The sequence below is a fragment of the Bos indicus genome, chromosome 19, assembly GCF_029378745.1.
Source record: "Bos indicus isolate NIAB-ARS_2022 breed Sahiwal x Tharparkar chromosome 19, NIAB-ARS_B.indTharparkar_mat_pri_1.0, whole genome shotgun sequence".
Classification (NCBI taxonomy): Eukaryota; Metazoa; Chordata; class Mammalia; order Artiodactyla; family Bovidae; genus Bos; species Bos indicus.
The window spans coordinates 13,998,354-14,012,772 of record NC_091778.1 but is presented as its reverse complement, the minus strand read 5'-3'; the positions used below and the strand labels follow the sequence as shown (position 1 = coordinate 14,012,772).

General features: G+C 35.7%; 1 protein-coding gene across 1 annotated transcript in view; it reads right to left on the bottom strand.

The window, feature by feature from the left end:
* Nucleotides 1-14,419, bottom strand: part of USP32 (ubiquitin specific peptidase 32) — a 203,933-nt gene that overhangs the window by 43,409 nt on the left and 146,105 nt on the right. Inside the window, exons 8-12 of the mRNA XM_070772603.1 lie at nucleotides 13,674-13,789; nucleotides 13,081-13,143; nucleotides 11,705-11,788; nucleotides 6,284-6,345; nucleotides 3,035-3,137 (exon numbers count right to left, since the gene is read on the bottom strand). Of these exons, the coding sequence (XP_070628704.1) occupies nucleotides 3,035-3,137; nucleotides 6,284-6,345; nucleotides 11,705-11,788; nucleotides 13,081-13,143; nucleotides 13,674-13,789 (428 nt within the window). The remainder of the gene's footprint in view (nucleotides 1-3,034; nucleotides 3,138-6,283; nucleotides 6,346-11,704; nucleotides 11,789-13,080; nucleotides 13,144-13,673; nucleotides 13,790-14,419) is intronic.

Below are 14,419 nucleotides of genomic sequence, written 5' to 3'. Positions count from 1 at the left end.
AGCAGGCAGAAAGTGAAAACTGAGACACAAGTTAGAAGACTTCTATAATAATTTAGGCAGGAGATGCTGAGATACTCAACCATAAAGCTAGAACCAGAAATAAGGAGATGGAGAGAGAGCATGGATTCAGGAGGAAAAAAAAAAAGTGGCAATTAATTGTGTATGAAAGAAGGGCACAGATAATTCCAAAGTAGAACATGAGATGCTGACTTAGACGACTAGATGGGAGTTGACATCTTCATCAGATAAGGTGTATAAGTGAATGGGATTGTTTTGGGAATGAGCTTACTCTGGTTTGAGATTCTGTGGACATTTGAGTCTATTGCTCAGGACAGAGTATGAGATGAGATATAGATTGGGGACTATATAGATTTCTGGAAACACAAGAATATGGCATATGTAGAATAAGGAGAGAACAGTATTTATAGGATTGGTGGCAGAAGAATCTAGGAAGGATACTGAGTCTGGATGACCAGAGAAAAATCAGGAGAGGCAGCTTCCCAGGTGGCACTAGTGGTAAAGAATCTGCCTGCCAACGCAGGAGATGCAGATTCAATCCCTCTGTCGGTTGGGAAGATGCCCTGGAGGAGGAAAATGGCAACCCACTCCAGTATCCTTGCCTGAAAAATTCCATGGAAGAGGAGCCTGGCTGACTACATGCAGTACATGGGGTCAGAAAAAGTCAGGCACGTATGAGTGACTGAAAACACACACAGAGCCCTAGAAGCAGAGGCAGCTTGCATAGAACTATTTTCTACTAAGCTTATTTGTGAGGAAAAAAAAAAAAAAATCAGTGAACAAAAAACACACAGAAAAACAGAGAGAACTAAGATTGAGGAGAAGCAGAAAGGAAGGTGCTATGAGAATATGTATCTGTGAGTCCTTTTAAAAGATCAGGATATTTTTAAGTGAAGGTAAAGACTAAAGGTGCTAACCAGTAGAAAAAGGTCCCAGAGGCATCTGAGGAGACAGACAGCATGGCTAGAGGAAGTAAAGTGGTATTCAGTAAACAGCAACATAAATTTTAGTAGATGAAACTGATGAATATCCGGATGGAGGGCTTGAAGGCACCACTTAGAAAGTAACTAACTGAACGAAACTCCAAGTCACAGCATAGCAATAGCACAGTGGAAGCTTTAGATTCTTTTTATACAATTATAGCATCCCTGTGAAGTTGCTCGGTTGTGTCTGACTCTTTGCAATCCCATGGACTGTAGCCTACCAGGCTCCTCTGTGCGTGGAATTTTCCAGGCAAGAGTACTGGAGTGGGTTGCCATTTCCTTCTCCAGGGGATCTTCCCGACCCAGGGACTGAACCCAGGTCTCCCGCATTGCAGGCAGATGCTTTATCATCTGAGCCACAAGGGAAGCCCTAATTTTAGCCAAAACAAGGAGACATTTTATCAATATTTTATTAGATGTTTTTTGCCTCTTTGATCTGTAAGCCAGGTGAAAGTGAAGTCACTCGGTCGTGTCCGACTCTTTGGGACCCTGTGGACTGTAGCCTACGAAGCTCCTCTGTCCATGGGATTCTTCAAGCAAGAATACTGGAGTGGGTTGCCATTTCCTTCTCCAGGGGATCTTCCCAAGCCAGGAATCGAACCCGGGTTTCCCACATTGGAGGCAGACGCTTTAACCTCTGTAAGCCAGGTGAAAACTATTAATATGTAGATTCTTCAAAAGCCAGTTCTGAAGAAATTACAGTGATTTAATCAAAAGAGTGGCAAGAAGAATGAGAATAAAACCCAGATTTCTTTCTACATACCAATTAACTCTATTGAACTAAAAAAAGTTAAATAGCTTTATTGTTAAAACTTCAAATAATTCAGAAGGACACAGATTCATAGTCTTTATTACAGATCCAAATGTTAGTATCTTCTATTAATTATTAACTTTCTTAAAATATATGAAAGGTAGCAGATTATGTTGGGTTTTAAATAACTCTACTTCACAGTGAAAAAATTATTCCCTATTCAATTCTCTTCCAGTCCTTTGATTATTTTGAGGAAAGGATCTCAGTTTGGTGTTAATGTGCTAACTGAATACTTGATATGCCCATCTAATACTTGATAATTTCTCTTTTTAACAGAGAACAGGCCTCAGTATCAGTCTTCAAAAGGCAATACTACTTGGAATTTAATATACTTTACTTCCATTAAATTTATTTTTATTTTGATCTTCTACTTCTGGAATGTGACACTGATTTTCTATTTAAGATAGTGATATAAATAAGATTTAAAATAAGATATATTAAGATATATTTATTTACATAAAAACGATAAAGTTATTTATATAACTAAGAAAATAATAGTATGGAAATTATATGGCAAAAAAATGGTGACCACAGTATACAAATGATTAAAAACTGGCAACTACATTAAGTATGGATTTGGAGCCATTAGTATTTTAAATTCAACTATTAACTAAATAAGTCATAACTGTATGGACAACAGAACAATAGAATCACACTGACCTATGGCCTGTGAATTAGGCCTGAGTATTTAAATTATTAATCATATGTTTGGACTTCAGTTTGTAGACCTCTTGGCAAATCATTAAAGATATATTGATCTTCTCACAGCTTTTCTGACAGCAAAATGCATTTCATTTAAATTAGATTTCAAAAGAAAATTTTCATTATATAAAAATGACTTATTTAAATTAATTAAATCCCTTTCTCCAATTATGCTTTATAAATTTATTTGCTCAGGAATTTTTTTTTTAAGCTTTCTATGTGATTCTGCTATGCAATCAGAATTGCTAACCACTGTCCAAGTGAGAATTACAGTCTCACACTTTTGTTTTCATAATGTGCTATAAATACTAAGTATATAGTACTTGATTTCTTAGTGAATCTATTACTTGCTCTGGAACTTGCTTTTTAGAAAAGCAGGTTGGTCCTTAGCAAGCATCATTTCTTTCACCTTTAAATCTTTTTCTAGGTTGGAGCATTTTATTACTGTCCAGTAGTCACACAAAGTCTGATGGAGTTAAAAATCTTATTTTAAATGTAGATAAATAGGAATCTTACTTACATATTTGACATATTCTTTCCACTGCTGCCACCACTGCATAGAGATGATAAACCAATTGTGTCCTGGTTGCAGACCATACCTGCTTTCTCGTTCTAACCATCCTCTACATACAAAAGAAATTCAGTACATCAAATGGTGTGTAAAACAGATGACCATACACTCACAAGTTATCATTAGAAACTTTTCAAAGGAAAAGCGTGAAACAGATATACTTGGGAAATGGCCACATATTAAATTAGTGAAACACTGATAAGCCAATTTCAGGAGTCATAATACCACTATTAAGCCTCCAACTGATGTTTCAAAAACAGCTTCACTGAGGAATAATTTAATAACATACAAGTTATCTGAATTGAGTCTAGAACTCAATGATTTTGGTAAATTTACAGACATGTGCAACCATTACCACAATCCAATTTTAGATTATTTCAGATACCCCCAGAAGACATCTTATGCCTTATTTTTAGTCATTTTTTTTAGTCAAATTACTGCCCTCAGCCTCATGACACCACTAGTTTATTTTCTATCTCTTAAAAAGTCACACAGTTATGCCTGACTCTCTGTGACCCCATGGACTGTGGCCCACACCCGGCTCCTCTATCCATGGAATTCTGCAGGTAAAAATAATGGGAGTGGATAGCCGTTCCCTTCTCTAGGGGATCTTCCCAGGGATCTAACTCAGATCTCTTGGATTGCAAGTGGATTCTTTATTGTCTGAGTCACACACTCCTGATAGCAGGGTTTAACAATGCCTGTTCTCCCAGTACTGCCAGCAGAGTGGCTTGTCAAAAGTATTTTTTGTCAATGTGCAAAAGAGACAAATGATGTCTCAGGGTAGCTTTGGTTTGTACTTCTCTTATTATAAAGTCAATTTGATTCTTTCATATGACGATGGGCCATTATATAGCTTTTTTGTGAATTGTTTATTCATGTCTTTTGTCCTTTTTTTCTACACATTTTTTGGGGGTATTTTTTTAACTTTGATTTTTAAGAGTTCTTTCTATATTAGATATATTGTTGTATAGTTGTTAAATCCTGTCCGACTCTTTTGGGACCCCATGGACTGTACCAGTCAGGCTCCTCTGTCCATTGGATTTCCTGGGCGAGAATACTGAAGTGGATTGCCATTTCTGAACATTTCACAATTTTAAAATGGGCAAGGGAATTAAATAAATAAATGGAATGTTATGGTCTCCTGCATCGGACCTCTTTTACTTAGCATAATGTTTTTGAAGTTCATCTATGTTGGAGCAGATACTATTACTTTGTGGTTTTTTTTTTATTATTACTGAGTAATTTTCCACAGGGTGTTGGTGTATGTTTTGCTTATCTACCTAATACCTGATAATCTGCAACTGGCAAACTGTTTTCCAAAGCAGCTGTACCATTTAACTTCCCCATCATTATTGTATGAGGGTTGTAGTTGCTCCACATTCTCACTAACACTTGTTATTGTCTGTCTTTTCTATTACACACCTAGTGAGTGTGAAGTGGTGTCACAATGTGATTTTTAAAAACACTATTCTTATTGAGAAGAAATTCATATAACATAAGGTGGTCTCTGCACATTCTGATTGTACTAAATGCCACTGAATATTATATATGCTTTACAATGGTTAATTTTATGTTATGCGAACTTTTCCAAAACAATTTCATACACCACAGCTAAGCAGTTCTTTTCTGTTACTCCTTTCCCCTAGCCCTTAACAATCACCAATCTGCTTTCTGTACTGATAGTTTAGTTTTACCTCTTTTGGATATTTCATACAAATGGAATTGTATAATACGTCACCTCTTATTGTCTAGCTTCTTTCATTTGCGAGGTTCATCCATGTCATATCAGGTATCAGTACATCATTTCTTTTTATGGCTGAGTGATATTTCATGGCATATATATACATTTTGTTTATCCATTCACCTTACTGATTGATATTTGGGCTATTCCCACCTTATGGCTATTATGAACAGTGCTAACAGGAAGATCTGGGTACAAGCATTTTAGTGTCTATTTTCAATTTTTTAGATAAATACCTAGAAGGGAATTACTGAGTTATGTGATAATTGCAATTTTGAGGAAATACTAACTTGTTTTCTATAGCAGTTACACCATTTTACAAACTCTACCAGTGACGCAATGAGAATCCCAAATTCTCTACATCAAAATCACAAACATCCTAGTAGGTACAAAGTGGAATTTCATGTGGTTTTGAGTTGCATTTTCCTAATGACAAACGATTTTGAGCATCTTTTCAACTGCTGGACAACCATGTGTATATCATTTGTATAAATCATCTCTGGAGAAATGTGCATTGAAGTCCCTTGCCCGTTTTAAAATTGAGTTATATTTTGGTTGATGAGTTGTAGGAGTTCTTTATATATTCTAGTTACTTGATTCTTGTCAGATCTATGATTTACAAATATTATGTCTCAGTCCGTAGATTTTCTTTTCAGTTTCTTGACAATGCCCTTTGAAGAACAAGTTTTTAATTTACATGAAGCCAAATTTACCTATTCTTTCTTCTACTGCTTCTGTTCTATATAAGAATTCATTTCAAAATCCAAATCACTCTTGAAGAAATATTTTTTCGGGATATAGAATTCTTGGCTACAGTGTTCTTTTTCTTTCAGCGATTTAAATTTTATGAAGGATACACACAGGTATCTTTATGCTGCTACTGCTTTAAAAGCTCTGTCTCTGGGTTTTGACAACCTAATGGTAATGTGTCTTGATATGGATCGCTTCATCAGCTTGAAGAGACAGCTCTACTCTCACATTCACTGCAACATTACTCACAATAGCCAAGGCATGGAAACAATCCAAGTGTCCAAAAGTGGATGAAAAGATGAAGAAAATGTGCTGTTTATGAATATATAAAATGGAATTTTATTCAGCCTTTCAAAATAGGAAATCATGTCTTTACAAAAACACACAGAGGAAGCTTGAGGGTATTATTCTAAATGAAATAAGCCGGACAGAGAAAGACAAATACTGCATGGTATCCAAAAAAAAGTTGAATTCAGAAACAGAATAGAAAAGAGGCTGCCAGGAGCTGGGAGAGAGACTGGTAAAAAGGTACAAATTTTCATTATAAGATATATGATGGTGATGGGTGCCTTAATTAACTTAGAGGGGGGAATTCTTTCAGAACACATACAATATACCAAGTCATCACAGTAACAATATATTTCAGATGTCAGAAATTTTAACTATTTAATGAAAATATACACAGACTGTATCTATAAACTTACCTAATAATTTGTCCTTCCTCTTCTGGAGTAGCTGGTCTTAACCCCAGAACTATGTGACATACCTAGAAATAAAATGGTAAATTAAACTTCACTGGTGCCAATGACTGGACCATATAATATTTCACATTCTCTATATAATATCCACTTCTAGACGGGAACCTAAACTAGCAATAGCTTTTGGCTGATGAATTACCAATGATCCACTTGAGCAAATCTGAACTTTAAAGTTTGTGTGTTTTTTTTAAAGAAATAAATCATTTCAATGGAAGCAATTTCCAAATCTCTGTGATAGGAGGGAAAAAAAGAGAGAGAGAGAAAGGAAGAAAAGGAGAAAGAAAGGAAGGAAAAAACTACTTTTTAGAATGTTTCATTAATGCTATATACCTTAATTATCTCACACAGAGAATATTATCTTCTTTCCTGAAATCTCAAGAGCATACTACGGCACTTGGGTAGAAAGGTAAAGGGGAGACGAAAAGGATACCGGAAATGAAGGATAAAGGTAGCATTTCAACTTAAATAGCTCTAAGAAGAACATTAATGCTACTAGCGCTAAATATGCTTTAAAAAAAAAGAATTTTTAAAAAAAATTTTTGGTATGCCCGGTCTTTGTTGCTGCCTGGGCTTTTTCTAGCTGAGGTGAGCGAGGGCGACTCTCTTTTGCAGTGCACAGGCTTCTCACTGTGGGTGAGACTTTTCTTGTTGTGGGGCGTGGCCTCTGGGGTGAGTGGGCTTCAGTAGTTGTGGCACGCAGAAACAGCAGCGGTGGCCCACAGCTTAGCTGCTCCACAGCATGTGGAATCTTCCCAGGCCAGGGAGCGAACCTGCGTCTCCTGCATTGGCAGGCAGATTCTTAACCACTGGACCACCACGGAAGTTCTAAGTATGCTTTTTAAGGCTCATTTTCTCCTCATTTATTTGCCTTCTCTAAATCATTATAAAAGAAGTTATTCCCCACCCCCCACCATTTTATCATGAAAAATTTCAAAAATACAGAAAAGTTGAAACAAATTTACACTGAACACCTCATACTCATTACCTAATTCTGACATTAACATTATACTTCATCTATCCATCCCTCAATTCATCTATTAATCCATCTTAATTGTTGCATGTATTTCAAAGTAAGTTATAGACATTAGTACAGCTCCCTGTAAATATATCAGCCTGCCTGTTTATAATTTTGTTTACCTTTTGAGGTAAAATTTACTTAACAGTAACATAAATTAGGTTTATGAGACTCATCCATTTATCAATAGTTCATTGTTTTATTGTTGAGACAATACTTTTTAAAGGTTTTTAAATTGAAGTATAGTTGATTTATAATGTTGTGTTAGTTTCACACGACCTTCATCTAGTCAAGAAACAGAACATTGCTACCTACCCCGAAGTTCCACTTTGAGTTCCTTCCCAGACACTAAGTACCCTTTGATGTATTCACTACCCTGAATTCCACACCATGGATTGCTTTTTGTCTGCTTTTCTGGTCCAGTATTTTCCATTCCATATTGTGTAAGATTCCTTGATGTGGTTGTATGTAGCAGTAATATATTTATTTTTATTGCTTTAAACTAAACCATATGTATGCAAGTATCACCATTAACTTTTATGTATTTATTGTTGACAGGTAGAGTTAGGTCATTTTCTGTTTGGGGCTGTAATAAGAAGTGATTAGAAGAACTTATTCTACGTCTTTTGGTGTTCAGATATACAAGTTTCTATAGAGTATATATAAAAACAGCCAATACTTGTAAGAATTTATATTCCTTCTGGCAATGTGAAAGTTACACTTTCTTATCTTCAACAATGCTTCATTATCACTTCAAGGCTAACCATTCTAGTGGATGTCTAATGGTATTCCAAGTACAATTTTAATATGTATTTTCATTATGACTAAATAAGTTAGCCCCCTTTCATAATTATTAGCTATTTGGATATTCTCTTTTGTGAAGCACCCATTCAAGTTTTTTGTACATTTTAATATTAAGCTTCTGCCTTGTTTCCCATTGATTTTTGTTCTTTGTATGCCCTAGATGGGCTTCCCAGGTGGCACTAGTGGTAAAGAACATGCCTGCCAATGCAGGGGATGTAATAGACATTGGTTTGATCCCTGGGTCAGGAAGATTCCCCTGGAGAAGGGCATGGCAACCCACTCCAGTATTCTTGTCTGGAGAGTTCCATGGACAGAGGAACCTGGCGGAGTACAGTGCAGGGGGTCAAAAAGAGTTGAACATGACCGAGCGACTAGCACACACATGCTCTATACATAAGTCTTTTGCTGGACACAAGTAAAGCAAATAAATTCTTATTATTTTCTTAATGGCATCTCTTGAAAAAAAGAATTCTTAATTTTACTGAAGTCCAACTTAAAACTTTTTTTGTGCTTGGCGTGCTCTGCGCTGTTTAAGAACTCTTTGCAACCTCAAAGTCATTCAATATCTATGTTATTTTCTAGACACTTTATTTATTCTTTACTTTCTAAATTTATTAAGATTTATAATCTACCTAAAATTACTTTTAAAAAATTCGTTTATTTTTAACTGCAGGATAACTGCTTTACAATGCTGCACTGGCCTCCACTGTACAACAGTGTGAACCAGCCACATTAGTTGCTCAGTTGTGTCTGACTCTTTGCAGCCCCACAGACTGTAGCCCGCCAGGCTCCTCTGTCCATGGAATTCTACAGGCAAGAATACTGGAGTGGGTAGCCATTCCCTTCTCTAGGGAATCTTTTTGACTCAGGGATCGAACCTGGGTCTCCTGCGTTGCAGGCAGATTCTTCACTGTCTGAGCCACCAGGGAAGCCCAAATCAGTCATAATTACACACACAGCCCTTCCATCCTAAGCCTCCCTTCCCGCTCCCATCCAACCCTTATAGGTCATCACAGAGTACCAGGCTGGGCTCCCTGTGCTCTACCGCAGCCTCCTACCAGCCATCTATTTTATACCTGACAGTGTATATATGTCAATGTTACTTTCTCAATTCATTCTATCCTCTCCTTCCCTTGCTGTGGCACAGTTCTGTTCTCTACATCTGCATGTCTATTGCTTCCCTGCAAACAGGTTCATCAGTGCTGTTTTTCTAGATTCCATATATATGCGTTAATATACAATATTTGTTTTTCTCTGACTTACTTCACTTTGTGTAACAGGGTCTAAAATTATTTTTCATGTAATGGGATGAATAATGATGCATAGTTTTTCCCACAGGAATACTAATTAATCCAGTACCACTTACTGAAAAGACCACCCCTTCTCATCCGCAATGCAATGTCTTCTTTGTTATAAATCAAGTGATCACACCTACGTAGGTCTGTGTAAGAACACTCAATGTTGTTCCATTGGTTGATCTAACTTTATGCAGACTTCACATTGTTGTAACACTTGCTATTTTATAAAAAGTTCTAATATCTGGTAATATAAATCCATTGTCCTGAATTTCTTCTTTGCTATATTTTTGACCCTTGTACTTTTCTGTGTACTTAGAATCCTCTGGTCATGTTCTATAAAATCTCAGTGACAAAAACGAGCTTCTGGGGATTCTGATTTTGAGTGCACAAATCTTTAAGTCAACTGAAGGGGAACTGATACCTTTAACACATTGAGCCTTCCAATCAATAAATATGGGTTATCTCCCTCTGTACTGGATTTTTATTACTGTTGTAATAAATTATCACAAAATGTATAGCTTAAAACAACACAAATTTATTATTTTACAGTTATGCAGGTCAAAAGTAAGGTAGAGATCTCTCCAGGCTAAAATCAAGATGGCAACAGGGTGGTATTCCTTTCTGGAGGTCAAAGGAAGAATATGCTTCCTTCCGTTTTCCAGTGTCTAAAATTCACCCACAATCCTATGCTCACGGCTCTTTCTCTACCTTCAAAGCTAACAGATCTGCACCTCTCTAGCCCTGCTCCCAATGCCATCTCTTTTTCTCTGACCATAGCTGGGAAAAGTTTTCCACTTCTAAGGATTAGTGTGATTAGACTGGATCCATGGGGATAACTCAGAGCAATCTGTTTACACATATATTAAGTGAACGTAAAGTTTTAAAAGCATGTCTAAATATGGGATAAAGTGAGCACAGTAAAAGGTAGATGATGGGTAAATGGGTACTCAATGAAAAAATCTTTCAACTGTTTAATATAATGCTGGAAACACTGACATACAGAAACAAATCTCAAGCATTCGTTTATTTATAAATTAGAATCACAGGAAAATACTTTCACAGCAAGTCCCTGATAAGCATGAGAAAATAGTCAAGCCAATACAAAAATTCAAAATGCTTTGCTGCCTGAGAACTACAGGATGACGCAAATACAAACTCAAGTGGTCGAAATGTTTATATAATTAATTATGACTTAAAATTTGAGAATATTATTTTAAGTGAGATTAAAAAAAGAGCTCATCAATTTTCATATTATCAAGTAAGTCATTTCTGTTTACAGTAGTGATTTATATTACTTTTGTACATTTTTTATTTTCCAAAGCCATCAACTTAAATTCCTGTTGAAAACTGATAGTGGAGTAGCTGAATGATTTAAATGGCTATTATAAGCGTATCAGATTGCATATGCTTTAAATATACATTAGTTAGTAATTATCCACTAGGAAGAGTTCAATTTCCATTTATTCTAACAGTTATGTCATAGACCTCTTTATTTATAATGGAAGATCATGATAAAGACAAAGATACCAAACTTTTCTGTGCTTTTACAAGGGGTGCTTTTACAAGGAAAGGAAAATAAGGAGAATCTAAAATATCACTATTAAGTCAACTTACGTATTTATGAAAAACTATGAAAAATGGAAACCATAAACTATTTTTTATTTATTTATTTTTTTCATAAACTATTTTTTAAAATGGGAGCAAGAGACCTATTTTAACTGGGAAAACAGTTAAAATCTGGCTGCTCATTCCTAGCAGCTATTCTTTCTTCCTTCTCCTTTGATCTTTTTTGGACCTTATAAAGAATTAGAAAAAAAAAAGAAATAACTTTGCATCTAAGATAATCTCTTAACTGGAAAGATTGAATATTTTGTGAAAAATTTACAGGTGCCTATTTGTGAACCATCTCTGTTCCACGGCCTTATTAGGAGGGGTCTTTGAAGAAAAATAGCAATTATAATGGCTTTCACAATTTAAATTATTCTCTGTGTCTACATTCTGCTCTGTGATGAGTTTTAAGATAAACATGATCAGCTACATTCCACTCTCCTAACTTCTCATGACTTTGAGAAACTTCAGTAGGCACTCATGCTTTATCTCACCATCTTTCAGGTAGTATATAGGATAATGTAGTTTTTTTTATAATATATGGTTTTGTAGCTTAGATGGCAGTTAACTACTACGTAATGGAAAAGATGAAGAACTACTGGTATCACTGCCCTCTGCACTTGTCATTTACCTTAAACATACCTGGAAAAGTAGATTCAAAAATTCATTGGCAAGAACATTTTTCACACTCCAGATTTGATAGTCTTCTAGAGTAAGATGACCCATCTGAAAGAGAAACAGTATTTTAAAAGACCTCATATTAAGAATGCCCTCATTTTTTATTTGAGTAAAATCTGGTTTATTAAACTTCTAATGATTATTTGTCTGAAAGAAATCCAACAATTTAAGGCAGGTGCTATCTGTTCATCTGAGAAATAGGCCAGCCAGGATAAGTTTAAAAGTTTTCGTTAAAGTAGTCAATGGCAATGAGGATAATTTATCACCAACCATCTTCTTCTTTCGACAACACCTGGGAAATAACTCACATTATCTTCTGGTTCATACGTTACCTATGGAACCTACAAAAGGCCCCAGGTTGACGCAAATACAAACTCAAGTGGTCGAAGTGTTTATAAAATCCTAACAATTTTCTAAGACCCCCTTCTTAGAAATATTTAGCAACTTCATCAGAGTTCTTAGAGATTGAAAAGAACTTAATAAAAATAAAAAATGAGTATCTATATTACATTTCCCTAAAATATAATTTAATGTTACTCTTTTTTGGTTTCAAAGTGTACTAAAAATGACATTTTTCATACATTCTGTATGAAAATCACAGCAAGCTACAGGAGAAAACCTATTATAATATCCCTAACTAATAAATGTTGTCAAACTAAGTTCAAGAATTTATTATTTGTAAAGTACACGCTTATTTCTATTACATGGTTATTCTGGATGCTATTAAAGAACTCAGAAGAGACCTTTACCAGTATTACTTTAGAAATTTTGTAAAACAATGTATGTATCCAGATTAAGATAGTCATTTCCATTATCTCCTTATGGCCCTTCCCAGTTGAATCACTCATCTGCAAAACCACTGTTGTAACACCTATTACCATTTGCTGGTTTTGTCTCTATTCTCAAACTTCATATAAATGGAATCATACAATGTGTTTTCATTTTACCAGCATTTCCTTTGCTCAGTACAAGGTTAGCCTTTCTATAACTTATTAAAATGGGAGAAATACAGATTATAAACTGTAGATTGCATGGGCTGTGTTTACTTAATTTTTATAACATGCCTACCTTATAAAATATAAATGTTTTTATGTATATAACACTTCAGCGGAGTTGTTTAAAGGTGGAATAGGCTTTGCTTGCTTCGACAGCACATATACTAAAATTGGAAATACGGAATGGGCTGTCTTTAGAGACAGCTTGGAGGGACTGTAACCACTGGTCCAAATAAGCACTTGGTTGAGACAATGTACAAGAGATTTAAATATATATACCAGCTACATATACCAATTCAAAGTATGAGGTATTTTTAGAAAGAAGTCAGTCCCAGGTGCACTCACCTTTGTGGTGTCATGTGCATTCAATATGCCTTCTACAATGTCACATAGATCCATGTGTAATTCCTGTAAAAACAGAAACCCAAAGAAGTAATTAGAAAAAAAGCAGATTATCATTTTTATTAGTCAGTGACTAAGTATATGATGTTGGGCTTCCCTGGTGGCTCAGAGGTAAAGAACCTGCCTGCCAATGCAGAAGACATGGGTTCAGTCCCTTGGTTGGGAAGATCCTATGGAGAAGGAAATGACAACCCACTCCAGTATTGGTGCCTGGGAAATCCTATGGACACAGGAGCCTAGCCAGGCTACAGTCCACAGGGTTGCAAAAGAGTCAAACACAACTTAGTGACCAAACAATAACAAAAGTATATATTTTGGTCAAATATTTACAATACATTCAGTTTATTAAATTTTCTAAGGCAAATTCTCTTCCCAATTTTGTACTTTTAACTACAGATATTTTGAGTAGCATAATATAGCAACTAGAAGTCAAAGCAAATCCTTTATTCTTGATCTCTTTAAAAATTTTATTCACTGCATTTTCCTGTTTGTGTGAAGTTTACATGCACCAAAATGTATATACAAGCAGAATTTACCGGTATATCATCAGTGCGGTTGTCCTTCCAGACCTCTAATAGTGCAAGAACCATGTTTCTCAGCTCAACCCTGGAGAGAACTCCATCACGGTCAACATCAAACACCTTGAAACAAACTAAACAAAAGAAACTCTTTTGGAGGGAAATCACTTTTATACTTTGAAGTACAATACATATTACTAGAAGCTGCCCTAGTAAAATTACAAAGTTTCTCAAGCAAGTACATTCTGGATTAAATTTTCATCTGGAGCAGACTATGTCATGGAAGTCCTCTGAACTTGTAGGGCTTCCTGCACACATTTCTAAGTCTCTCTCTCCAAATCATTAGCCAGGCTGGAGAACCTTATCCTGCCTCTAAATCTAGAGCTAAATTCCTTATAAACTGAAAAATATTAATAAGATCCAATTTACTACAGTAAAAAGCCTCTTGATGAAAGTGAAAGAGGAGAGTGAAAAAGTTGGCTTAAAGCTCAACATTCAGAAAACTAAGATCATGGCATCTGGTCCCATCACTGCATGGGAAATAGATGGGGAAACTGGAAACAGTGTCAGACTTTATTTTTTGGGGCTCCAAAATCACTGCAGATGGTGATTGCAGCCATGAAATTAAAAGACGCTTACTCCTTGGAAGAAAAGTTACGACCAACCTAGACAGCATATTGAAAAGCAGAGACATTACTTTGCCAACAAAGATCTATCTGGTCAAGGCTATGGTTTTTCCAGTAGTCACGTATGGATGTGAGAGT